We start from the raw sequence: 27,890 nt of genomic DNA, 5'->3' as shown, positions 1-27,890 counted from the left end.
ACTGTGGTGGTATTAAGAGATGGAGGTCTTTAGGAGGTGATTGGACTGTAAGGGCTCCACCATCGTGAGTGGAATTAATGTTCTTATGGGATATAAATTTATTATTATTATTATTTGCCCCTTTTACCATAAGAGGACACAGTAAGAAGCAATCAAAGAAGCAGAGAGCCTTCACCAATCAGTTAATGTCTTGATTGTCGACTTTCCAGCCTCTAGAACTGTGACATATTTCTGTTGTTCATAAATTACCTAATGTAAGTTATTTTCTTATAGCAGCAGAAATAGACAAAGACAATATGAAGACAAGATGTCAACTTGACAATATTTCCTGGGACTGACCTTGATGTAAGTCACCTCAGATCTCTTGTCTGATTTTCACACCATGGTGTGAGTGTGCGTGCCCAGCAGCTTTGCTTTGATGACAGTCTATAATCTCACCAAACTACTCAAAATTTCCAAACATGCTAGAGTCTTCTACAGCTTTGTATCTATGCTCCTGTTCTTCCTGTGAAGGAAGTGTGAAAGTTGTGCGAATCAAAATGGAATCCCTTGTGTCAACCCCTCCAAAGGACATAAATAAATAAATAAATAAACTGGGAAGTTAAAAAGAAAGGATTCTTACCAAAGATTTCCTGATAGTAACTTTCAAAAAGGTGGCCAGAACCACATGCTTGCACAGAGGCCACAACTTTATACAAATATACTTCTACGAGGACATCTGTCTAGCAACTTATCTCTTCAACCTTAAATGAATGCCACTCTTGTTATTAATCTTGTGGCCAAGAATTATTGTTTCAAAATGTGTGATGTAATTCTTTTTATTTTTGTCCTTAAAAATTTCCCATTTCAACCTCTTGAATAGGCCTATAGTTCACTATGGCGCTTTTTTTTTTTTTTTAGGTAGATGTTCCATTTGCACAAGATAACCTTCTGATCTTTTATCCTGTGATTTTCATTCTTCTCTCAAGATTCCCTTCACATTTTATGCCCCCTCCCACACACACACTATCTAGAAGATCTTAGTGATCTGATTCCTCTGCTCATCTTTTGATCAGCTTGGTCTCCCCACTTCTGCATTTGTTCCTTAAAATCTGTTCTTCATAGATTAGCCAATATGATTATTTTAAAATATGTCAGATCATGCTGTTCACCAGCTGCCTAACTGAATCCAAAATCATGGCCTGTGAGGCCTGACCTGACATGGTTCTTGGCTGCCTTTCCCACCTCATTTTCACTTTCTCTCCCTTCGCTTACTCAGTTCTGTCTCTTTGCAATACTCAAAATTACCAAGGCAATTCCTATCCCAGAGCCTTTGCTATTGCTGCCTCATATCATTATCATTTAGGCCTCTGCTCATCTCTAATCTCAGAAAACCTTTCATGGATACCCTAGCTCACAGTTTTACTTGTCTTTGTAGCTAGATAGCACTATCCATCATTAGGCCCAATTATATGTTCACCGTTTTTTTCTTTCCTACAAGTATATAAGTTCCATGAGAACAAAAGACTTTGAATATATATATTCAAATCCAGCTCCTGTCATGTGTTGATACAGTTTGTGGGCACTTGTCAAATTTAGAATTGCCCATCATCTTTTGGCTACCTTTCTTTTATTTAGAACTCAAATTCCTATCCTTCCTTGCAACTGGGTACAAGAATGTTACTTAGATTCTACCAGTCAGGCATATTCATGTGAAACTTAAAATTTGGGTATAAATAACCAGAAGAAACAGTCTCTGGGGCTTTCAGTTTTATTGGTATAAATCAAGCATAAGTAACTGGCTTTACTGGTTTTCAGTGGCTGCAAAATTTTGTTTTTGATGCAGAAGTGGCATTAATCTAGAGCTACAACAGAGACTCATTGAGCTAGTTCTGCCATGGTTTTGTTTATTATTCCTGGAGGCTTAGCCTCAGTTCTGAATCAGTTCCAACAATCCTGCATTAGAACCTGCTGCATTAGAAAGAATCAGCAGCTTTTGATTCCCACAATCAAGGATCCTTACTACATGTGATTGTGAGTCTTTTTCCCCTTAGCAGGCTACAATCTCTGAGATTATTTACTAGATACTTTCTGGATGTTTGTTGGGCTGATCTCACACAGTTTATAGTCTGGTGGCAAAATAAATACATAGACAAATATAGAAGAGTATGGTAAGTGCTATGGTGTAATAATAAGAAAGCTCACATTGTCCTCTCTGGAAACCTAATACATTTCCCATCAAATAGAAGGCATTCAATTTATGGAATAAGTTTTGGGTGGAGATAAAAAGCAGGAAAGCTCTGATACCCTGCCACTTCAATGGTGTTCTTCTTTTTTTTTGTCCATCTTGTATTTCCTGTATGTCTGTGTCTTTGACTTAGAGTCACCTGAAGGTGGCTCCATTGGAACCATCATTTATTCAATCAGTCAATAATTAAAAATTAACTGAACACATGATATGTACCAAGCACTATGCTAGATGCTGCAAAACAACAATAAAGAACACAGATCTCCTGGCTCATTCAAGAGACCCCACTGAGTGGTTTAAAAGTGAGTGAGTCTCTGCTCATGGACACAGAAGGTGAAATGGTGGTTGCCAAAGGGTTAGGTAGGGGAGAATGGAAATTATTTAATATGTAGAGTTTTAATTTTGCAAAATAAAAGTAATTATGGAGATGGCTGATGGTGATGATTATACAACAATGTAAATATACTCAACTGTACATTCAAAAATAGTTAAGATGGGAAATGTTATTATAACTATTTACCATAATTTTAAAAAATCTCCCCAGTAAGTTTAGAAATATTGATAAAGGAGAAAGGTGAGTTGGTTTCCACATGGAAACCAACTTTTGTTATACAAAAGATAATACAAAAGATTATCCAAAAGATAAATGACTTCATGTTTTCCTGGTGAAACTTGTTTAAAACCCACAGTAAATTTTTATTCACTGAAAAAGAAACAGGTGATAGATGAAGGTTCATCTGGTTTGCTGTCTACAGACCTTCTACGAATAAATCAGACTTTTTGATAAATCAGTATTTTCATGAGGAAAGAATCAGAATCTGCCTGGCTTTGTGGTGGAGATAGCTGCAAATTAGGCACTGCTGTGGAAAGATTTAACAAAAGAGTGTAAATTGGCCTGTGTCCATTTCTCTGTTTCTGCCAATTTTCTGTCAACTTCCATTTTAGCAGATTGACAACACATTATAAACTATGATTAAGTCCTCACAATGAAAGCTGATTGGTGGGTTTCTTCCCCCTTCCAGTACCTTGCTTCCTTTCATCTGCATTCTAGACCCCTATATTTCTTGTGTTTTTTTCCTTACCTCTCCTTTTAGTTTTCCCTTCTTGCCTCTTTCTTCAAACTATAGCCAGAGTATGAATCTTGTTAATTAATCAAAAAGAATTTACTGGGTATCTATTCTGTGTAGGATTCTAGATTGACACAAGAGTAAAGGTAGAAATAAAATGAGCAAAAGGCAAGTGAAGGTAAAAATAAGACAATAAGCAGAGAACAATGAAGTCCTACACAATTAGATTTTCCTTTTGAAATAAGGAGATCAGAAAAGAAAGTTCTGGGTGGAGGACTGAAGTTTTAAAGGGCTGATTTCTCAAAAAGGGAGTGGGGAGCTGAGTTAGAATCCAAAGGATTTGCCTGGTTGGGAGGTGGTGGTGGTTCTAGGCAGGATTATGCCCTGCTATAAGGACAATAGGAAGAGAAGAGATCAGAGTTCACAAGTTTCAACTTGGGTGAGCATAGGGAAGCCTCATGGTCCTTCCCCTTGTTAAGACCCCAGTTATTTATCTGCTCTTCCTTTGACTCCTTTTGTTTCTTCTGTACTGGAGGCAAAAGGGACTCAGCCTATTTTTCTTTCCTATTTAAAGTCACTGCCACCTATCCCATCCTTTGGTGTTCTTATTTCTTCAGCCTACACATGGAGTTCATTGCAAGTCCTCAGCCTTTCTTCCTTGCTGCCTCTGAACATAAACACTTTGCATAACAAGGATTTCATTGCTACTCATGACAGAGAAGCTGGCAAAAGATAAAATAACTATTGTAGGGAAGTTTAAATTAAAAAAGAAAAAGAAATAAAGTTGATATAGTCTTAGTCCCAGCTCAGTATTTCCTGTCTCATCTGGAAAGTGGAGCAATAGGATTTACCATTCACTCAAAAAAGTTTGAGCAGCTGATTTATATTTTTTTAAAAAGATGGTACCAGTTGCTATTGAAAGGACCAAAGGTAGAAATAGGGAGAGCAGTGAGGAGGCTATTGTTTGGAGGCTTGAAGTAGAATAGAAGTAGTGAAAACAGAAGAAATTAATGTATTTGTGATGTGGATTGAGAGTAAAGTGAATTGGATATGGTGGTTGAGGGAAAGAGAATTAAGACTGACTCCTTGTGGCTCGAGTGGCTGGTTCTTAGCTCGACATCCCACATCCTGAAATATTCACACTTTAAATTTTGTCCTACTGTCTTCCTTTCTGAGAGCTTGTTTGGGGGTTCTAGCAGGGGAGAGCAGCTATTTGTATACCCTTGAACAAAGCACCGTCCTCCTCTACACCGGAAACGTCGTCCTCTTCTACAGAGTGCATTGCTTTAGGAGGGACACACATGAGTGGTGAGGGAGGAAGGGGACACCTGCCTTCCCAACCAGATCAGCCAAACCAACCCTGGTGATCAGTGGGGTGACAGGTGTTGTAGCCAGATTGCCCTCACATCCCTCCTGTCATTTCTAAATTTCCTATATCACCCTCCATCAGAAATGCATACAGAGGTAGGCAACCTCAAATAGTTTTAGTGATCACATGTTGGTATGTACCTGGGATCAAGAGGGAACTACACAAAAGACATTACCTAAGTCTACTATCGGATATCCAATACTGCACTTTGAGTACCACTGAACTGAAGGAAGAAACCAGACAATAGTTAAATAGACAAAACTGGTTTTGGAGAGTCATATAGTGTTGGGGAAATTAATCCAGCAAAAGGACCTTGTGTACCAATGAATACGATAAGAATAGGTAATGGGCCCCAATTAAGGTTTTTTCCTTCACATGTAAAGGCCACTCTATGAAAATAATCAGAAACATTCCAAACATTCTAGCCAAGCCTTTGTTTGAGCTTTGGGAAAATAGAAGTAGGGGCTGACCTGAATGGAGGTTACAGGAAAGTTCAAACCCAAGGGCTATAAAGATTCAATTAATTAGAAGGTCACAGTCTGAACCAATAGCATTGATACTTTTCAAGTAACTGTTTAGCACAGATGGTGACAAAGTACTAACTTCGGTACTTTCCTAAGACCTGATTAGCATGGATATTGATCAAAGCCCCTACTCAGGACCTATATAAACCCATAGACTACTACACTGAGGGGAACCCCTACTGCATCTCCTCTCAAGCTGTGGAAATTCTATCTCTTTTCTTCTCACTTAAATAAATCTTACTCTATTGGGAGCCGTGTGTGAACTACATGTGAACTATTGCAATGTTCAAGCCATTAAGGCAGAGAAGCTGCTCTTCTGGGAACTCCTGGGTGAAATTCCCTGTTGCAGAAAGCCCAGATCATGCTGACACCCTGACCTAGTTCACAGCTCCACGTTCAAACACAGCTGCTGGAGGTGTGTGTGACCTGCCAAGCACAAACAACCTGTTTATCTCCACTCTCATCCTGTTACCCCTGAAGAAGATCCCTATAGATCCCCTTTGGTCTGTACCGCTATAAATAAAGCAAGCTCTGGCTTTTTCTTTGTTACAAGTCAGATTTCTCTGGTCACTCAACCTGTCACTCCCCTGCCTAAAAAATATAGAATTCTTGCCTTTTGTCTTTATTTCTTGATATGTTACTTTCATATCTTATTTTGTAGCCAGCCCATCCTTCAGATGGTTACATCCCTGGCCCACTCGGGATGAAGTGAAAGGAGATTACTTCTTTCACTCTTGACTTCTGTTTTTTTGTCTGTGGATTTCCTTTTTGGAATTTGCAAGAACCTGGAAAGAAATTGGCAGTGAGCTGCTAGGGTCTGCCATTAAGTGCTGCAACATGCTGCTGGGTAGTAGCAGAGAAGAATAGAGAAGAACCAGCTTTGCTGGTTGCAACCCTTGATCCTCAGAGTTTATGCCAGCAAGCCTCCCTTGCTGTGATTAGCTGCTAATGCCAAAACAGGTTTTCTTGGCTACAGAGGTCTGCAGTTTATTCAGACCCCACCTGCCGGCAGAAGCAGAGAATCAAGTTTCATCTCAAACTTGGGTTTCACCAATATAGAAGAGAGAGAACATAATTTAAGTTAGGTAAGCATTATTAGGTAACAGAAATGTGATGACAAAGTCTGAAATTTTCATACAAATTTATAAAGAAAAATTGGAAACAACAATAAAAACTTCTTTTAACTAAATTACAAGAGCTTGTACTTTGTGATTATTTCATACTTATAAGAGATTTTTAAGCAAATCAGAGGAAAGTGTTTATAGTTTAAAGGGTCATTGTAAAATCAAAAGGTCAGGCCAGTTTTATTAGGCCTATTATGTTCTCAAAGTGACACCTTAAAGAGAGGTAGGTAGGTAGACGGTGGTCTCCCTTTTGAAAGAAAATTCATCATTTTACCCTTACAGTGACACATGTTTTTCCAAAGATCTTTAATGTAATCAATCCCAAAGAAATAATATATGAGAATTCTATCATTAAGTGTAATGAGAATAAAAGGAATGATGCTACATCAGGAGCATCTGTGGTCTCCTACCAACTCCTCTTTGGGGCCTTAACTCCTGTGTCTCCGTCTAAGAGAAGGGCTGAGTGTGCTGTCACCCTTCCTGGGTGTTTATGGTGCAGAATCAAAGATGGAAGAGAAAAGGGCTGAGTTGAAAAAATAAAAACAAATGCCAAAATGATGCAAAGGGCGCTGATTAAGTAGCAGGAAGGTAGGAGTAGTAGAAGGTGAAGGAAAGAGGAAGAAAAGCAAAACCAAGACTCACAAGGAATCATTTTGAGAGAGATTTGTGGGTGGAAATGTCAAAATTGGGACTTTAAATCCACTGTGGACTTGAGACATACTGAAGCAAGAGAAATGGGGTGGGGGAGAAGAATCCGGACAAGGAGGTTTTAAGAAATATCACTACAGGTTACAAGTTGATTCCCCTTAACATTCTTCAAACATGGAAGTAAGACTCAAATGGCTTTTAAATTTTTTATTTTTTAAAACCATGGTACTAGGCATTGAACCCAGGGTCTTGCACACATTAAGCAAGTACTCTACTGCTGAGCTACACTCTCCATCCCTAAGTACCTTTGATGAGTGAACCAAGTATCCTGGAAGGTGAAACCCTGCCAAGATGGGGCCCCCCATGGAGACTCTGAGATGTGTTTTAAAATAATATGAAATTGGTAAAAAAAATTACTCAAAAGTTCTTTACTGAGCACTTACTGTGTTTGTAGCATTGTATAAAGCATGAAAGAAGAAATAAAATAGTTTAATGTATGGCCATGTTCTTGACACTCTCATATTTAGATAAATGATACATTTCCATGCAGACAGGTATAATAATATACTACCAAAATAGATGCCACAAGATGATGAGGGCTGTAAATTGGCAAGAAGGAGCACTAATTAAATGTATTTGGGTACTTTCCTAGACTTTAATATACACTTGTCTTTAGTTTATTTTTGAACTCAACCTGAAAATTGAAATAATTTTCTTAATTTTTAATATTCTATAATTCTATTCATTTGTACTACACAAAACCATCATCGCCTCCTCCACCTGGAAAAAAAAAAGACTAGAAAAAGTCATTTATCTGGTTGATTTTTTTTCTTTATTTCCCCTTTCCCATTATTCTGAATTTTCTAATTTCTCTAAAATGATTATGTATTTTAAAAAAAATTTTATGTACTTTGTGTAGTGGGGATTGAACCCAGGGGTGCGTATAGCTGAACTACATCCCCAGCATTGTTTATTCGCTTATTTTGAGATAGGGTCTTGCTAAATTGTTTAGGGCCTTGCTAAGTTGCTGAGGTTAGCCTCAAACTTGCAAACCTCCTACATCAGCCTTCTGAGTTGATGGGATTATAGGCAGATGCCTCTATACTCAGCTATGAATTGCATTTCAATGAATTCTTTCAGAAAACTTTATTTTGGAATTGTATGTCAAATGACAAGAACAACAACACCAACAATAATAAAAGTTTTCATGACTATTCTACAATTAAACATTAGGTTGAATATAATATTTAATTTTCTTTTAAAGTTCTGGCCTGAGCGGGGGAAAAAACCAAAAAGAAATAAAATGTCCTCCATGATGGAGAAAAAAATCCAAATTTATTCACTATTCAATTCAAATACAGATGTGAGATATGTTTTGTTTGTTCACAGTATTTACCAACATGGCATTTAGAATTTAAAAATAAAAATTTTTTACTAGTTGCTAATATTGAAGATGGGACTACTGATATAAAAATTCTGATTTCTATTTCTTTTGAAACATTGAAAGATCTGGTCATACCTGACCTATCTTGTCAGCTGGAGTTGTGGAATACCGTTGCTTTCTTTACGTAGTACATGAATGCTCCCTACAGTCCCTCTGGCTCTTATGGTTTTATTCCCAGTTGGCCTCATTAAGTTCTGATACTTGCGCTTGAATTTGTGGCCCCTAGCATAGAATAAGGATCTGGTGAATTGCTTCTGAGAGTCTTGTTCCTGGGTTGTCATTTTTTTTTTTTTTGTTTTAAGTGTTAAAGGTTTTTTTTTCTTTTAGCTCCTTTCTTACCTCATCTACAATATGTCACTATTCCATGCTACTACATAAGGTTTCAGAGTTCTGTAACTAACACACATATGAGTGAATATTTTTGTGGCATAGAGTTCCAAGGAATCCTTAAGAGATTTTGTGCATGAATTTTCTGAAGTTGGATTAGTTTCCTAGAATATTGAAATGTTTTATAACTTTTAAGACCTCTACTAATTTTATTTATTTAATTTTTATTTTTAAAAAAGTCAAAGTATTACATCAGTGTTGAAAAAATTTAAACAAACCAGATGTGGTGCTGGGAGATTGAAAAATTCGAGGTCAGACTGGTGGCTTTGTGAGATACTGTATCAAAATAAAAAGGGCTGGGGATATACTTCAGTGGCAAAGCACCTCTGGGTTCAATCCCTATTACCACCACCACCATCAACAAACCCATCACAGGTACATAGATACATAAATATACAGGAAGTAAATAGGACAAATGTTTTTCCTATTTTGTCTCCCAAGCGTAATCACAGTTAGAACTTGGTATTTTTCTTTGCAGACCTTTGTTTTTGCTTGTATGTTTTAGTTTTGTTTTTGCACTGTTATATAAAAATTTGGGAGCTGGGAGTGAAGCCCAGTGGCAGAGCATGTACTTAGCATGCTTGAGGCCCTGAGTTCAATTCCCCACCCCCTAAAAAAGATTATATATTTATATGAATATAGAGGTATAGATTATATTTGTTTTTCCCCAATAAGAGGATCATACTACACCTAATGCCTTGCAAACTTTTAATTTGGCAATGTCATAACCATTTTTCCATGTAAGTACAAATAGATTTGCTTTGTTATGATGCCTACATAGCCTACTTTATTTACATGTCTTGCTTTTGACAGATATTTAGATTGTTTCTGATTTCTACCAATATAAATTCAATGGCACTGTGGACATCTATAGGTCAGTATCTTGGCAATGAGTAAATAGTAGTTCCAAAGGGGAGATTCCTAGAAATGGGATTATTTACTTAAAGAATGTGTGTTGTAAAATTTTGACATGAATTGGAAAGTGCCCTTTAAAATTTATGTTCCCATTCTTGCTGACACTGAACATTATCTGTCTCTTTAGTTTTTGCCAAAGTCGTAGGCAAATGACAATGTCTCATTTTGCTTAATTGGCATTTCTCTTTTTATTAACTGAGATGGCACATCTTTGCCGATATTTATTAGCCATTTGTATTTACTCTTCTGGGAGTTAGATATCTTTAGTTGCTTAACTTTCATATTGAGTTGTGGACATGAAAATATGGACTCAGTAAATTTCTGTGTGGCCTTCTATATACCAAGGAAGGTTTTAAAACCTTCTTTCCCAGTCAGAGTGCATGTTTGTATTTCCTCCTAGTATGTAAGTTTCCTTTGCTGTGGCTTGTACATATCCGTGTCAACCATCAGACTAGCAACATTTGTTCTTTGCCAAGAACAATTAGCTGGGGCAGTGTATAATTTAAAAAGATGCAGAGGTCACTTATTCCCTTTTATAAGATCACAATCTAATGAGGCAGAGAGGAGTAATAGATGGGAATTACACATGGGAACCAGTTATAACAACAACAGTGCAATGCACTTGCCCTTGAGCAATGTCTTATAATTTAAATTATTTTAAGAAAGAAGAAAGGTACACAAATAACTAATATTATTATGTAAAAAAGGTAGCTACCATAACATTGGAACAGGGTTTTGAGGGGAAGTAGAAATAAATTGAGTGTGTGGGGACTTGATTGTAGAACTGGAGAAAAACTCCAAGAAAGACAACAGAGAGATGAAGGGAGGAGAGAGAAAATGGTTGGTTTTTTTTTTTTTTTTTTTTTTTTTAGTGGGTGGAAGAAAACAATGCGAAGAGACTAAACAAAAGGGCTAGAGTCTATCTTGGAAAGAAAGCCCAGTTCCTATCAGATTGTGCACAGTATTCGGAATGCTTGAGAAGTGACCACAGGAGGAAATAATCCCCTATTAACCTCTTCTTCTGAACACTATACTCCTAACCTATTAAGTCAATCTTAAGGTTATGTCCTCATTTTTCTTATATCAGCGTATCATTTATTGGCTTATATTGAGTTTGAGATGAACTTACTTCCATCTTCTGGTATTTCCCTGTAGACTTTGTGACCCGTAGAAGGAATACTCTGTCCAGCAACCAGTGCTGGCTTCATTAAAGAAGGTTCGAACCGTAAGCAAAACGCTAGGGAGTTTTAAATTAAAGAGACAAGACTCTAATTACCTTTAAAACTAGCTCCCAGGACAGCCCATCCAATGAAGATTAAGGGGGGCAGCATCCCAAGGTCAGGGGTGACGATTGGGTCTTCAGGGCAGTGGCCAGACACGCCTCTGCATGGACAAGCCCTTGGACCTGGAGAAGGGTGGAGAAAGCTCTGACACATCTGTGTCTAAGCGCTTCTCACCCAGCCAGGGAGGTAACTCAAATCCCGTGGGAGGATGGCCTCCCACAGAATACACTATATCTGAACCATTCTGCCTGATTTTCAGTCACAGGGACATCCATTAACTCACTGATTTCTTTATTCCCATTTGTTATAAAATCCCACAATATGCATCAGGGCTGTGCTGGGTGGAGAGGAGACAAAGATGAACATGACGATTTTCCTTCTTTTGGAACTTATTTATCAAAGACCAGGAAAAGTAAGCTACTCATATATTCAGCTAGAATACATGAGTACCCTATGCTCAGGGGTAAAATGTCTGTATTTGAATCTGGTTAGCACCTCTCAATTTCCACTCTTGTTAATGAAAATTGTCATGCAAAGATGCTCTACAAATGGCCTGAGTCTTGTGAGACAGAACACTGTACACACCACGTCAGGCAAACATTTATCACTCACAGATAGGCTATAAGGATAAACAAGCTTAGAGCTGGGCACAGTAGTGCATGCCTGTAATCCCAGTGACTTGGGAGGTTTAAACAGGGGATCACAAGTTCAAGGTCAGCCTCAGCAATTTAGTGAGGCCCTAAGTGAAAGAATTCCCCACGCAAAGACACTTCGCCGGGAGAATTTCAATTTTATTGCAAAAAGCTGTGTGCTTATATAGAACTAAGGGGGAGATGGTAGGGCTTAGATAAATGGCAGGCAACCCGTTTATTGGCAAGTTCTTTCAGATATCAGCTCCAGAGCCCAGGAATTAGTTCTCATTGGGGCTAAGGTTCCCCGCCAGTGGGATTTGAAATTGGCGCCGGTGGGAGAGTTCACACGGGCGGGAACTTTTCGCGCCACTGCAGAAAAGAAGAAGGTAGGAAGAAGAGGTGCTTAGGCGCCATGTTGGGGTTTTTTCTCTGGGGTATGGCTGCCGTTTATACTTTTCCCAACACTAAGAAACTGAGTGAGAAACCTGTCTCAAAATAAAAAGATTTAGAAAAAGAGGAGGGGTTGTTTGAGGATCTAGCTCAGTGGTAAAAACACCTCTGGGTTCAATCCCCAGTATATAAACAAACTAACCAACCAACAAATACATGCCTGGGATCTATGGCAAACTAGTCTCCAGAGACTCAAGAAAGCTGTCCAGGATGGTGGAGCCTCATCTGTGCCTAACAACCTACACAGCTAGGGGCCCTTGGCTTGCTGAGCTTCAGTGTAGAAGAACATGATGTTCTATGAGGAGGAGGACATGGCAAGGTTGTTCTAGACCTTCCTCTTCATCCCAGGATGTCACATTCTCAGTACATTTCATGAGAGAACTGAACTGACTGAGGTCATCCAGGGGCCTGTCTTCCTGCATCGTATCTCTGGGAGGGCCTGCCAGGTAGCCTGCCAGTTCCTGAGACCCAGGGACTACTGAGCTGAGCCAAGTATGGGCAGTGGTATTCACATTTTTATCAGGGCAGCCTTGGTTTTTATTTATATTATATTTGGTACTTGTTCACAAAGCTGAGCATGCTTCAGCACGAGGACGAAGTTTTACTGAGGCAGAAAAAAAAATGTTTTTTTCTTGCTAAACCAGTTAGGTCACATGACCTTCTGGTATATTAAATGAAAGGTGGAAAGGCTCTAATGATGATGCCATTATAACTTAATCTAGTTGAACTGAACAACTGTTAATTGTTTGAAGGTTCCTATTGTTTAAGTTTTGCTTTGCTTTGCGTCTTGTTTTATTGTTTCCTATAAATTGTAAATATAATATTAATAAATTGACCTAGGTGAGAATACTTGTTAACTAGCTAAATTTCAATGTAGATAAGACAATTTGTATTTCCCCCACATGGATGAACTCAGTTAATTTGTAAAACACTAATTAAAAAGTCTGACTTCAGGATTAAGAAAACACTGTAGTACAGTGAATGGACACTGTTGCTAAGCTTCTGGTCTCATTTCTACCACTTCTAATTGTGGAGCACAACCCACCATTTATGAGCTCCAATTTTCTCTTAGGTAACACAGGGAGACTTCATTTAACAAGGGAATCTTTAATGTCCCATGCAACTGTCTGAAACAACAAGAGCAACTGTCCAAAACACCAGTGGCAACCCCAGAACCAAACCCAAGAATTAGAGGGACACATCTGTGTGCTGAGCCCAGAGATGCATGGCTGTACACCTACCTTCCTACTTAAACACACTCACTGTGCCACCTGCCAGTGTGACTCAGCCTGTCTCTTCCTCTATTCACAAGGCTTCTTGGAATCCCTGTTTCTTCAACAGGCCAACAAGGGTACTATAGTTCCTATGTCATTAGGAATATCAGAAAGCAGAAATGAGATAATTCATAGACGATCCTATCTGTTGTGTCAGGCATTGTAAGTATTCATTAAATATTAGTTTTTCCTTTAAATAAACAGGAGTCACTTGAGTTTTTCATCAGCCCAAGATCTCCTTCTTTCAGTTAATGATCAATCCTCTGTTCTTTCCCAGATCCATTCTCGCCTAGCACATCAAGGCCCTGGGTTCGATCCTCAGCACCACACAAAAATAAATAAGTAAAATAAAAGTATAAAAAAATTTTTTAAAAATTGGAAGTGGTGAAATTTCATATAATGATAAATAGAGTGACTAGCCACAGACTTGAGTTCCTGGCAGTGCAGCTGATATCTTAGCTGACTCACAGGGAAAATACAAAATGCTGAGTAAAGTATAAAAGGACATTTAGTAGGGCAAGACTTCAGCAAAGTTGATGAGGAAGTTAGCATTTTTTTTTTTTTGGAAGTTAGCCTTTTTCAGAGGCCAAAAAGCAAGTGAAAGGAGAAACACAGAAAGGTCAGTAATTTGATTTTCACTATCAGGAACATTTGTCAAATCAAGTCCTTGAGGGGTCCAGGTGATTGGATGACAAGGCTCACCAAAGATAAGGGGTCAAATAGCAGATTCCTATCGAGTCTGGAAGAACCCAAGGCTGGAAATGTTGGTGTCCTCTTAGAATTTTTCCCTCTCCCTTTTCTTCCAGAATTAAATTATTATCAAGTCTAATCCATTCTATATTTCAACCACTGGTCCTCATCTTCAACTATTTACTTTGCATTTAGTAAACAGGAGTCACTTGAGTTTTTCACCAGCCCAAGATCTTCTCCTTCTAGTCAGTGATCCTCTGTTCTTCTCCAGATCTATCCTCTGGGTGTATTTCCTTCTCTTCTGTTGCCCCTGCCATCCATGTACTCTGCACTCTGTCATCTTGTCCAGGCTCTTCCTGTGTCCTTGGCTTCTCTCCTGCTGTGCATCTGACCCCTACCTGTGATGATCATACTACTTCTGTCCTTCAAGTTAGCTCAAATGTTACCTTTTTTTGTAATATCTTCTCTGACTTAATTTATTCATACTTACTTATTAAGCATCTCCATTCCAGGCACTGTGCTAGTGGAAAAAATGGTAAGATGAGGTTTCTCATAGTGGTAACTGACAAACTCTGGGTAGAACTGATTAATTCTTCTCTCTCTTCCAATGGAAGAGAAAGGAAACTAACATTCTGAGCATTAAAGCCACTATCCATTAACTAAGAGCTGTAGGGTAGTTTGATTGAATTCTCCTAACTTATTCTTTTATATGTCATTTTATTAATAAATATTTATTAAATGCCTAATTTGTGATAAATGTTTAAATGTTAGGGACATAATAAAAAAGACACACTTCCCAAAGCTTATAGTTTATCTCTAGGAGAGGAGTGATTTCATCCTCTACTTCCAAATAAAACACAAGAGACTCAGAGAGACTGAGTAACTAAGGGTCACACCATTACTAAGCAGAAAAGCTATATTTGTTTCAGTCACTAATCCTTGCCGTTTTTACCCATTAGACTACTTATTTAAGATTTGCATCAGTGAAGACTCTTGGGTTGCAAGTAACAGAAAAGGCACCCAACTGTGACCACTGAAGGAAGCATGAACGATGCCAACAACATACCAAGTGCTTGATAAATGTTAGCTGAAGAACAACCATAGTAATTGTCTAGTACAGCACCTTTGCATCAGTATTTACTAAAGAAATTATACTCAGATTTTCAAATGTTATATTGATCAGGTTTGTTCTGCCATGGAGGCTTCTCAAAAATCAATTAGGGAATTTGTCCTGTTTTATTCTTTTCTAAATAACTATATACATATATATTGTGTGGAATACACACATATACACACAGACACACACACACACTTCGACAAATAAACCAAATCCACAAGTTATAAACATTAGATCTTGTATTTTTTTGTGAAGTAGATTTTGAGGTAGGATGCTAATGTTTATTTAAAATTTCTTCATAGGTATTAAAGAGTGTTTAGATTTGCACAATTGATAGCATATAGTTGGTGCTCAAAATATGTTAGTTTCCCCTCTCTTCAACTGGAAAACAGAGGATATTGTAACTTTGAAGATACTTGAGGACGAGCGTAGCATACTTGAGGCAAAATTTTAAGACTATTAATATGACAGCATTATTGAAAAAAAAAGTATTAGAGAAATTCTTTTAGACAGTTTCTCAAACTGTGATAAAAAACCAGTTCCCTTCTCCCTTCCTCCCTCCTTTTCTTTGCTATTGTGGGTCATTTGTAAAACATAATTACACATTACTAGAAAAGTGAAATTCAAACAACTGGTATACAAAACAAAAGCCCAGGGTTCTATCTAGATTCAACAGACCTAAAATTGCTGTCACATTGCTGTAAACTTTTCTAAACAGTTCCTGATTTCTGTACTTCCCTTGAACTGGGAACAAACTGTTCATCAAGGCTACTGTCTGCTGTAGCCCTGGCTGGGAGGTGGTGCAAAAACCCTTCTGTCAGTGCCCTCCAGTCGGAGACACCAGGACACCACCTGTTGTTGAACAAGTTGGGAGTAGAGCAACGGTGACTCCACCTGAGACATCTTAGTAGGAGTGACTTAGAAAGGACTCACTTTAGATTTCAGTTTGTATTGGGTAATATCAAGAAGTGGGGCATTATCCAGGATGGGATGGTGTCAGGAAGCGGGTGCAATTCTGTGATTGGGTCTTTTAAAATAATCTTATTGAAAAGGGGCAGGAATAACCAAGATCTAAGTTTTAATTGACAAAAAGGCAGCAGCCACTCCTGTTAGCTACGATGGGGGATGTTTGTGTTCCTTTTGTGGATTTAATGTGTTCATGTCTTTGCCTGTGTTCAGGTGTGATTATGGAGTGGTCTTGTTTTTGTCATGATCACGAATTGTCCTGTCTGATGTTGATGTTCTGTGAAATCATGTTTTACATCAAAGCCTAACTCTGAATGCAAGCCAGCTCCCAGATATCAGGGGTTGCCTTGCTTAGTTTGACAGAGCAAGGATAAAATCTTTCGAAAGGTAAGGAACATGAAGTGGCCAGTTGCTAGAACGAATCATCAGGGATCCTCAACTGTGACATGCATCAGAATCACCTGGCAGGCTTGCCAAAACCCAGGGTGCTGGCCCTCTGACCCAGAGTTTTCTGACTCAGTGTGTGGGTGGGGGTAGGGCTGGAAAATGTGCATTTCTAACCAGTTCCCAGGTATTGTTCATGTGGCCAATCTGTGCTTGGAAAACCAATGATCCCAGGCTTGGTGGCTTATGCCATTCCAGCTACTCAGAGGAGGATTGAAAGTTCCAGGCTAGTCTCAGCAAACACTTGGTGAGACACTGACCCAAAATTAAAAAGAAAGAAAGAAAAGGGACTGGGGATGTAGCCCAGAGGTAGAGTGCTCACCTATATGTGTAAAGCTTTGGGTTACATCCTTGGTACTGCAAAATAGAAGAAGGAGGAGAAGGAGAAAAGAAAGAAAACCACTCAAGTACATGGAAGTATTAAAGGCAGGGGTGATCACAGGAAAAGAGGCAGCCTAATGAAGTTAGAGGCAATTCCCAAGATAAAAATCTAGAACCTTCTCCTGGTAATAATCACATGTCCTGATGTATTCTAACATCGTGCTACTGTGCATTTTCCTATCTTATATTGCCAGTTGTTAAGGGGGAAGACCAATTAGGAAGAGTCTTCTCAAAATATTGTGGGTGAATTGTTGATGCTGAAGTTCATCATTCACATTAAAGTAAAGTGCTTGTTGTTCATTTTCTAGGAAATTCTCAGTTGCAAATAGTCAAAATCATTTTAGGAAAATGAGTTAGAAAACAAGTTCTTCCAATGGATTGTTTGCAAATTGGCTTATCTGCAAATAGATGCTATACCTATAAAGGTAAAAGAGCCCTTACAACCTCCCTCTGAATTTTTTTTTTTTAATAGCAGTACTGGGGGTTGAACCCAGGGGTGCTTTCTACCACTAGGCCACTTTCCCTGCCATTTTATTTATTTATTTGTTTGTTTATTTATTTTTCCCTGCCATTTAAAAAAATTATTTTGAGACAGGGTCTGGCCATGTTGCTAAGGCTAATGTGGAACTTGTGATCTTCCTGCTTCAGTCTCCCTGTGGCTGGGATTATAGGCATGTGCTGATATGCCCAGCTTCTCTTAACTATTCTACTTCCCCAATGTTAAGAGAATTCTTTAAAAGCAATGTAATGGCTCGTTCTCTTGAAGTGCCTATTGTGTCTTTACTAAAAATTTGATATTTTAAATTAATTTTTTAGTTTACTTTTCTGGGAAAAAACGTGGTAAGTAGGGGTGAGAACAGGTAGTCCTTACTTCTGAAAAATAGGTTTAAATTTTACTTTCCTCAGCTTTGCCTGTGTGTCAGATAAAAAAATGTTAACACCCAGTGGGTTAGCTGAATTGCCTCTGACTTATAATTTATATTCAGACGTATCATTCTTTCTCTTAAAAAACTAAGTATCTTATCAGTCTGTATAAGAATATATTAATGGACTGGGGTTGTAGCTTAGTGGCAGAGCACTTGCCTAGCATGTGGGAGGCACTGGGATTCATCCTCAGCACCACATAAAAAATAATAAACAAATAAAATAAAGGCATGCTCTTCATCTATAGCTACCAAAAATTTTTTAAAAAGAACATATTAATATGGTTTTCTACAGCATTTAAAGCAAGCTATAAATTGCTTTATTAACACTTTCTTTAAAAAGGAACCACTAACCTGGTAATTAATGAGAAAAAGATAAATGACTAGAAATTATTGCCATAGAAGTAGATTCTGGGTCCTCTTTCTAAAACAAGTTCATCATCTGTACAGAGAATAGTCTTTGGCAGGGAACTAGATCTTACAAATCTAATAGAGTTTTTTTAGTTTTATATCATAATAAAAATTCCAATAAGATGGGTTCTAGGTATGGACCCACCGTTGTGTAGCTATTGGATCAAGAGCAGGTGTTACTCTGATGAGTAATTCAACTTTGGTTTCTTCATTTGTGAAATGAGGGGCTTAGACTACATAACATCTAGGGATTCTCTGAGCTCTTTTTTTCTCTTTAGTTGTCAATAGACCTTTATTTTATTTACTCATATGTGGTGCTGAGAATTGAACCCAGGGCCTTACACATATAGGCAAGTGCTCTACCACTGAGCCACAACCCCAGTCCATCTCTGAGCTCTTAAATGTTTAAGCTCTTATACCAGGGCTGTCTGTTTCAATTATTATGTTGTATTTATATGTTTTATGGCTCTTATTTTTCAATCAAAAGGCTGTTGACAGGGCTGAGGCTGGGGCTGGGGCTGGGGTAGAATACTTGTCTGGCATGTGTGAGGCACTGGGTTCCATTCTCAGCACCGCATATAAATAAATAAAATAAAGTTCTAACAACAACTAAAAATATATTTTTTAAAATGACTATTGATAAAGGGCATGTATAGAGATGGTAAAAAGTTTGCTGGGAACATAGCAAATATGGGATCTCTTTAAATAATGTGTGGAACCTATCACGTGAACAAAGCAAATATGTATTCCAAGATGAATGGGTAGAAATTGCAAGGAGACACATTTCGGTTCAATGCCAAGAAATATTTTTCACTTATTCAGTCAAACATTACCAAATATTTATTTATCACCTACTGTATACTAGGCACTGATCTAGGTTCTGAGGATCTACCTTTACTTCTTATTGGTATTATTGACTATCAGGCAGATGTCCCACATCTGTAAAAGATAAATAGATATAAAACTGTGCTAAACAATTATCCTGTGAGTTATACATTGAGTCAAATAAAGTTCCTGTGGTTTCCTTTCTTTCCACCCATTACTTGCACTTATCTCCCATCACATGGGACATATATTCAGATGGGGGTTAGCCAAGGAACTAAAATATAATTAGTTCTATCCTAGTATCTACAAAATTTCTGAACAAATTATTTCTCAGCACACCTTTTGCAAGTCTCACAGAGTTCCGGAGGAAAGCAACATACCTCAGGAAATCCTCTAATGCCTGTACCTGCCCCTCTTAGTACCTAGATGGATTTCACAGATTTACATGCAGGTTTAGGCTAGTCCCACTGTTTGGTTATTATATGTATGTTTAGTGAATATATGGAATACTTTCTGGTTGGATGTATTAATGCCAAAAGAGTTGTGAAAAAATGAATAGCTGAAATCATTCCTAATATCATTCCTAATTTTGGCATTCCTTTGTGGATGGAATGAGACCTAGGAACTTGTTTTACAACAGAAGTAAATAATTTTCAAAAAAAACTCTGCAATTATTTGCAAAAAACTCTGGGATACTCATTAAAATTTTACGTTTTACTCTTCAGGGTAAGTAAATTATAAAATTGAGATATAAAAGGGATGTGTCTGTCCAGAAAATGGCCTTACATGGTCCAAAGCATTAACTGTGGCCCTTATAACAATCTGAAACATTCCAAATAGAAATGTGGATTAATCTGTTTTGAGTTAGTGTTTGGTTACCCTATGCTTATGGGCATCTCAAAATTTTCTATTTCTACATTGAATGAACATCATGGAGACTTGAATGAACCATTTCATACTATGAGGAACTATACACAAGAGCTGACTTAAGTTTGGAGCACACCATCAATAGGTAAAAAAGAACATAATTAGTGTATATAAAGGTTTTCAAAAGAAAACATCACTGCCACTTCGCTGGAAAGGGCCTTGAAAACTGCTAAACTACTGCTAGCCACCTACACCAACATCAAAACAAAAGTTCTGGATTCACATGACCCATGCCAAATGAGACCCAAATCAGCACTGCTAGGACAACAGAAAGGCCCATCCTTGCATCTGACCTTACAGTAAAGATTTCCTAGGCCTTGCAAGCAAATGACATCATCAGGTAGTTTTCCCTAAGATCATAGATCAAGAAAGCAGCTTCACTTCCACTTATTTTCCCACTCCCCTGCTTTCTTTCTTTCTTCTTCTTCTTTTTTTAAAAAAAAAAAATTCAGGGTTTGAAACCAGGACCTTTTCAGTGCTAGGCAAGGGCTCTGCCACTGAGCTACATACCTGTTGCTGATTTTCTTCCCTTTATAAGCCTCCCTACTTGGAGGTAGGTCGGGGTAAGAGGAGATACAACAAAATAAAACAAAACAGACTTTTTATGATGGTTTCACTCATCCACTCACTGGCCATTTCTTTAAAGGTGGACTACAGATTGCTTGTAGCAAGCTCTCCTGTGCCTCTCTGATCCTGCACTTTCAGCTTTGTTTAAAAATTTCTCTCCCTATTATTAACTTTTACTGATTTCTTAACAGGTTAAGCACAGATCTGACATGCTTGCTACCAGTTTTCCCAAACTCTAGCCGCATTAACTAATCAATTTGATTGATGCTTAATCTAGCTCATGAAGAAGAACCTGTACTATTTTGTTTCTATTAACACAAGCACCTGGTGGGTCATCTCTGAAAAACAATGCATGATTGGGTACGGCACACATGACCTAAAACACAACATCACTCCATTTTTATTTTGGTTAATTAATTGGACATGGAGAAATCTCTCTCTATAAAAGCTTAAGGACTGTCCTTTGCTTAGGTAATGCCATTAGAAGGGAGTTTTCCCCTTGTTATTGAAAATAGGCATGGTACTGAACTCTTCCTAAGTGACACATAAAGACGATATTGCAATTGAATTGCAATAGGGTTTGAGTCCCGAGGAAGTATCCCCAAGCTTGTTGTGGCAGTCTTAGATGGTCTTATCTCTAACTATTATGGTATGAAAATTTACCAAATCACCTGATGTGAGAGCTAGCCTCCAACCCAGCCCTGTATAACCTTGGTAGCTCAGCTTCCAAACACCAAAGATTACATATGAATAGACTAAAATTGGGCACAAACCTTGTAGATGCCAAAGCCAAACTGTAGGCCTCCTATGTTGTGACATAGCTCCTACAGACCGATGGGGACAAATGCAAGATGGAGATGTGCAAATGCCAACATGACAGTTGACAAGACATACCAAACCCCACCCTGGGTTTCATTTTAAACTCTTCTGTGAAATGGTGTTTTTAATTTTATTTTTTTAATCTTACATGGTGACAAGTGGGGGTGGGGATTCCATGTGGATGGTCAGAATGGTATAGACTTAAATACCTGATGCTTCCTTTTACCAGATACTCTACCTTAAATGCCACCCAAACTGAAAACTTGAGCTCTGTGTTAGTCAGCTTTGCATTACTGTAACAAACACCTGAATTAAGTCAACTTAGATTGTAGCTAAGTGTTAGAGCACTTGACTAGCATGTGTGAGGCCCTGGGTTTAATCCTCAGCATCACATACAATAAAATAAATAAAATAAAGGTATTGTGTTCATATACAAGTAAAAAAAGAAATAAGCAAGTTTATTTTGGCTCATGGTTTCAGAGGTTTCAGTCTGTATTCACTTGGCCCTGTTGCTTTGGGCCTGTGGTGGCACAGTATATCATGGCGGGAGCATGGTATAGAGGAGGCTAAGAGAAAAGGGGGAAGGGCCTATTCTCAATATCCCCTTCAAAGGCACATTCTCAATGACCTAACTTTCTTTCATAAGGCCTATCTCTTAAAGGTTCCACCATCTCCCCATAAGGGCCATCGGGTGGGGAGTAACACATGGCCTTGAGAGAAATCTAAGATCCAAACCATAGGGAGCTCCTTTATTTGGCACAAAGTAGTGCCACACATATGTATTAGAAGTGACATGGATAACCCACTTGTGTATTACATTTCTAAGTTCTTTTCAGTATTCTAATCCCTTTTCCCAAGGCTATGCAACTTATGAGGTAGAAAAGGCAGTTCTAAGTCTTTTCATAGTAATGGAAGAAAAGTTAAAAAGTGCAGGCTTTGGAAACTCCTCAATATTAAACTATTAATAGTTTAGCCTCTGTTGTACTTCAAAATTGTCATGCCCTGGACATACTAAAAGCCCAACAAGGAAGAATTTGCTCAAACATTTGCAAGAAAAAAAAAAAGCTGTCTCTATGTAAATTGCCCAGAACATATAGTGTTTAATCTGCACTGTTTAAAAGAAGATAAACTCTGCAGCAGATAAATGAGGCTCCTCATTTTACCAGACTGACCCATTTTCAGGAATAGGAGACTGGTTTAACAAGATATGGAGAAATATGCTTAGATTTGCTTTCTCTGCTGTTTGTATGTGTTCTCATCTATGTTCTTCTCTCCCTTTGCAAATCTCTAACCACTCAGGTGCTAATCTGATTTTTCTCTTAAGCCAGCAAGTGGGCTTTTCATTTTTTAAAAAAATTTTTAGTTGTAGGCAGATACAATGCCTTTATTTTATTTTTATGTGGTGCTGAGAAGATGGAACTCAGTGCCTCACACATGCTGGGCTAGTGCTCTATCTCTGAGCCACAACCCCAGCACTCCAAGTTGACTTTTAATACATAAAACTTCCAGGGAAATTTCAGATGGGGGAAATTCATAAGTTAAGAACATGTAACTACAGGCTGTGGCCAAGTACTTGCCCTGGGTTCAATCCCCAGCATCCCCACCCTTCCCCCCCACACAAAGAATAGACAACTCCAAAATCTGCCCCTCTGGCATGCTGACTCTAAATAGAGGCATTGAGAAACAGCACATGCAGGAAGATCACTTCAACTTTCTATTTCTTAAAAGCATGAGATGAAAGTCCCATGTGGAGGTTGTCTTCTCTGTACCAGAAGGGAAGTATGGGAGGTAAAATACAAGGAGGGAAATCCCTAACAAGCTGAACAAAACTTGTTAAACTAATGTTTATCTTCCTAGTCAATCTACCCAATTAACCATCCTAGTTCGAGTCCCTTTGCCTTGTCGCATAAGGTTACTACTCTTTGTCCAACTGAGAATATAAGTGTTCACCTGTGTGTCTTTGAGTACTCATTTCCTTATGAAGACTCCTGTGCTATGTAGAATTTATATTGAATAGGTCAATCTGGTAAAACTGGGGAGCCTTATTTATCTGCTGCAGAGTTGATCTTGTTCTTTTAAAATGGTGCAGATTAAACATTATATGTTCTGAGCATATAGTATTAACATATATTAAACACTACGTTCTTTTGTTGATCTGTCTTATGTTGTTGTGTAGCTCTGAAATAGTTTCAAACACTTAGTTTGCTACATGAAGCTTTTGTTTTGGAGTGTATTTCCCTCTTCCTTAAAGAGTGTAACATCTTATCAGACCCTATATTTGAGAACTTGGAGTGATCTCCTTGCTCGTTTTGAGTGTGAAATGCAATCTTGTCAGACCTCACATGTGAGATCTTGGGACAAATGGCTCCTCATCTCAGGAGGGGCAGTTTGAGACTTTAGGTTGTGATAGGGCCATAGTCTGTCACCTGTTTCTTGGAACACTGAGAGCTCAGGGTGCAGCAGAGAAACACCCTGTCAGTATTGGAACTTTGAAGACTCGCCTGGCAGAATTGGCACCACCCTTTGGCATAGAAGGAACTTATAGGCTATGGAGGATTTCTCCTGTGGGGTCAAGCCAGCTTCTCCTAAAAACTCATATAAGTATACCTCAGGCTTTAAATAGACCTTATTTTCTATGAAGGCCTACTTTCATTCCAATTGTGCAATTAGACTTTAATAATTTTAGAACTCACTGTATAGTTAGTGTACTTTGATTATCAAGTATATTCCCTGTGAGGTTTGTTCATATTACTCTCACCCTTTTTTAAAGAACTGTAACCATAAAAAATTCTCTTTGGCAATAAACCATGTGGTACATGAAATCATACTTTGATCATCTCCTATTTCTACCACATATAACATATGTCAATTTACTTTTCAGGCTGAACTGAAAAAACCCTGGGGAGGGAGAGAGTAAAATTTTGTCTCCCTATATAGTTCTGTGATTCTTGTTATAATCTAATTCCCTAAAAATAAGAAGGGGATTGTTACCAGCAGTTATCCAGGGGTCATATTGTGTTTCTTGGCTTTGCATTCTTGCAGGAGAAGATTTTAGGCGAGACATGAAATGCAATAAAAATATAGCAAAGTTTGTTAGGAAAGAAAGAACTCTCAGGAGTGGGGGGAGTGGGTTATCCCTAAGAGGAGACAGCAATTATACACTCTGTTTCCTAGTTTTATCGGGGTCTTAAGAAGTTTCTATAGAGTCCTGTCCAGGTGCCACCTCTCAGCTTTTGACTGACAGTAGGATTTCATCAGATTTCTATGTCCCTATTGTACATGGTCTTATCCCAGGTACCTAAGTGAAATCCATGGGGTTGGGATTTTACTATTATGATGAGATAAAAATTATATGTTAAAGATCTAAAGACATCTCTAAGTCACCCTGGTTTGCACTGGCTGGTTCCAATTGGAACTAGTTTTTATAGATTTTATGTTTGGTGGGCTTTGATAAAGGTCATAACAGTCCTCTCTTCAGGCTAACTTGTGTTCTGTCAGTATTGGAACTTTGAAGTATTGGAACTTTCTTATTGGCAGGAAGGAATCTTATAATTAAGAGCTTTGAGTGACATGGCTCTACAGATAACAGATTGTTTACTAAGGAATGTAATATATTCTGTAAGCACGAATAACTGAGATCAGAGCAAACTTCAACAGATTCAGTGCTGCCATTTTATTAAGCTACAGAACCAATCAGTCAGAGAGGCTCATTTTGGGGGTAGAAAATGGCTGCTGGTTACAGAAGGGCTGGTGTTATATAATTTACAATGAGAGTGGCTTAATCATCGAAGACTGAAGCAGAACATGTCTGTTTGGGCCGTCAGGGGAAAAAGTTGTAAAAAGTCTAAAACTCATTATTATTGGGAAGGGATAAAAGCTCAGAGCTCTGTGCTCATTGCTTATCTTCTTCCTCCAGGATCCATTGTAACCTAGAACTTCACTATTTGCTTTTCTCCTTCCAGGACTCAATAGCAATGGGAAAGGGTGAAAGTCCAGGGCCCAGCCATCAATATCCGCCTCCTCCCTTCAGGGCCTGTTGTCACTGGGAAGGGATGAAGGTTTGCCTTATTCCCCCAACTCCCCCGAGGCCACACTGTCCTCCTTTCTTCCTGGGGGCTGTCTTGTTATTTTCCATATCTTTCATATCCATTGACTTAAACCAGAGCAGGACCAGAATGACCTTAGGCTTTTAAAGAGAAAGCATGTGATGGGTCAGTACATAGGTCCAGTCTATGAAATTATCTTCTAATTTTATGTTCCCACCAGACATGTCTCTCCACTACCTATCAAGATGGGAACCATAGTCATGCTTTTTCAGGGTGAATCCCAGAATTTGATAAGGTAGCCTGATCATACATATTCATTTATTCATGCATTATTCTTTCAATAATCATTGAGTATATATTATGTGCTAGACACTTAACTACACTGACTGTGTTACAGAGGGAAATTAGACCAAATTACTGTCCTGGGGCTGGGTGGGTGACGTCCAGGATAATGGAGAAATCAGACACAATTGGGGAAAATAATATGTGATAGGTTTGTGATAGACATTGGTATAAGGTTATTGAGGCTATAAAGACTAACTGAGGAGAAAATATGGGAAATGAGAGAAGAGTGGGTAGGAAAAATTTCACAGAGGAGCTGACCCTTGAGTTTTGAAGATGAAAGGATTTTACCTTGAGGATGGGCAGTAAAAGGAAGGCCAGTCCACGGGCTGGTAAACAGCAGGGTCAGTGGGTGGGCACTTTCATTGAGTGCATGGTCCAGAAGTACCATATCACAAAGAGCTTTAGGTATGTATCACAATAGGGAATTTTAAAGTGTCCTGAACAGGGCCCCCATACATAATACCTGTGAGGTCCAGAGCAAGATCATAAGTACATGTTCCTGGCTGGTCTTCCTATCCCTCCTCAAAGGACCTCACACACAGGTGAACATCCCAAGCTGCTTGTCTAAACTCTGTCCTATATTTCAGAAAACATCTGCCTTTTGGTCACTTTTGAGACTTAAAGGGGAGCCCTGGCAGCCAAGTGTCTCATGATTCCAGAAGCAGATGCAGTTCCTTTGGGTTAGAAATTCCAGGAGTATTGTCTAGAAATGGGGTAGTCACAGCTTCTGTGTGCAACAGCACTTTGACCTATGAGGACTCCTGGCCCTGAGAGAGGAGTAGCTGGAAGAGGGTCAGAGTAGAGCTATCTAAATTTTAGAGGCAGTAGGAAACTTTTTATGTAAAGATAGTAAATAGTTTAGGCTTTGAAGGTCACATGGCCACCATTGGATAGTTTTATTTGTTTGGTTTACACACTTTAAAAATATAAAGTCTATTTTTTTTTTTAGCTCAGAGAACATACATAATTTGGTTGAGGGCAGGATTTGGCCAGGAACCCTAGTTTGCAGACCTTCTGTGTGATATGTGAAGAGGGTAGGAAAAATCACTAGAGTGTTAAAAGGGGAGTGACCGTCACATTGTGTGTGTCTGACTTTGTGGAGATAATATTGGAACTGGACATGTAAAGAGGCTATTGTAACAATTCAAACAAGGAATTGATGAGACCATAAACTAAATCAGAAGCAATGGGACTGGAAAAGGTGGAGAATTAAGGACACTTTAAAGGAATTGGTAATTTTTTTTGACTTTTGATTAAGGTAACTGAGTATTGATTCTAATCACTGAGATGGGACATTGAAGGGCAGGTGGCACAAACTAATGGGTTCTGTTTTAAGCCTCTGGAATTTGAGTTATACACGGGATAACACTCAGAGGGATATCAGAAGGCTGTTACATGTGTGCATTGCTATATAGTGAAGGTAGGGCTGGAGAGACATCAGGGGACAGATAGCTACTCCATTGGGAAAGTAAAATGGAAGAGGACAAACTCCTTGTATCCTACAATTGTCTCTTTTCTGAAACTAACCAGATGAAGACAGGGCAGGAGAGATGACACTGAAGCCCTGTCCTGGCAAGCTGGTCTAGCTCCTGGAGCCAACAGAAGCTGGGGCTGGTGAGCAGTGTGGTGTTAGAGGTTGAGGCATGATTGGAGTATGACAGTGATAAGTCTGGAAGGGTGATCAAGAAATGGCCATCAGAGAGATCTTTCTTCCCAGCGTAATCCCTTAGTAAGGAATCTACCATACTGCAACAAGTTAGATTCTAAGCCTGGAAACTCAAGCATGCAGGAAATATCATGTTTCTTTATGACCTATGAATTGGACTCAATTTTGACTCCATGTTGCCATCCTTTCGGGCTGGCAGGAGTGCGAATAAAAATCATTGCAGCAGTTCTACAGCCCCACCTCAGTCACATTGCCTCACTATGCCAAGGTTCCAGAGACCTACTCTACTCCTTAGTCATCTCTCTACCCCAGTTACTGCTGATCTGCCCATTGCTGTGTCTGCACAATCCCTTCAGGTCTGGCAGCTTCCAAGAGTTTCCCTGACACATTTAGGTCACAGGAAAATTTAACAAAGCTCT

The 27,890-nt window shown here is 38.7% G+C and overlaps 1 protein-coding gene across 1 annotated transcript in view; it reads right to left on the bottom strand.

Annotated features, from left to right (window-relative positions):
- The window catches only part of Tmem123 (transmembrane protein 123), a 52,042-nt gene extending 39,550 nt beyond the window's left edge, over nt 1–12,492 (bottom strand). The window contains exons 1-2 of the mRNA XM_058586166.1: nt 12,402–12,492; nt 10,835–10,942 (exon numbers count right to left, since the gene is read on the bottom strand). Of these exons, the coding sequence (XP_058442149.1) occupies nt 10,835–10,942; nt 12,402–12,492 (199 nt within the window). The remainder of the gene's footprint in view (nt 1–10,834; nt 10,943–12,401) is intronic.
- Nucleotides 12,493–27,890: the final 15,398 nt, after the last annotated feature.

This window comes from Marmota monax, unplaced genomic scaffold, assembly GCF_021218885.2.
Source record: "Marmota monax isolate L192 unplaced genomic scaffold, Marmota_monax_Labrador192_F-V1.1 WCK01_AAM20220418_F8-fsc00045, whole genome shotgun sequence".
NCBI classification, from domain to species: Eukaryota; Metazoa; Chordata; class Mammalia; order Rodentia; family Sciuridae; genus Marmota; species Marmota monax.
The sequence above is the reverse complement of the archived record's forward strand: the minus strand, read 5'-3'. Positions and strand labels throughout refer to the sequence as shown.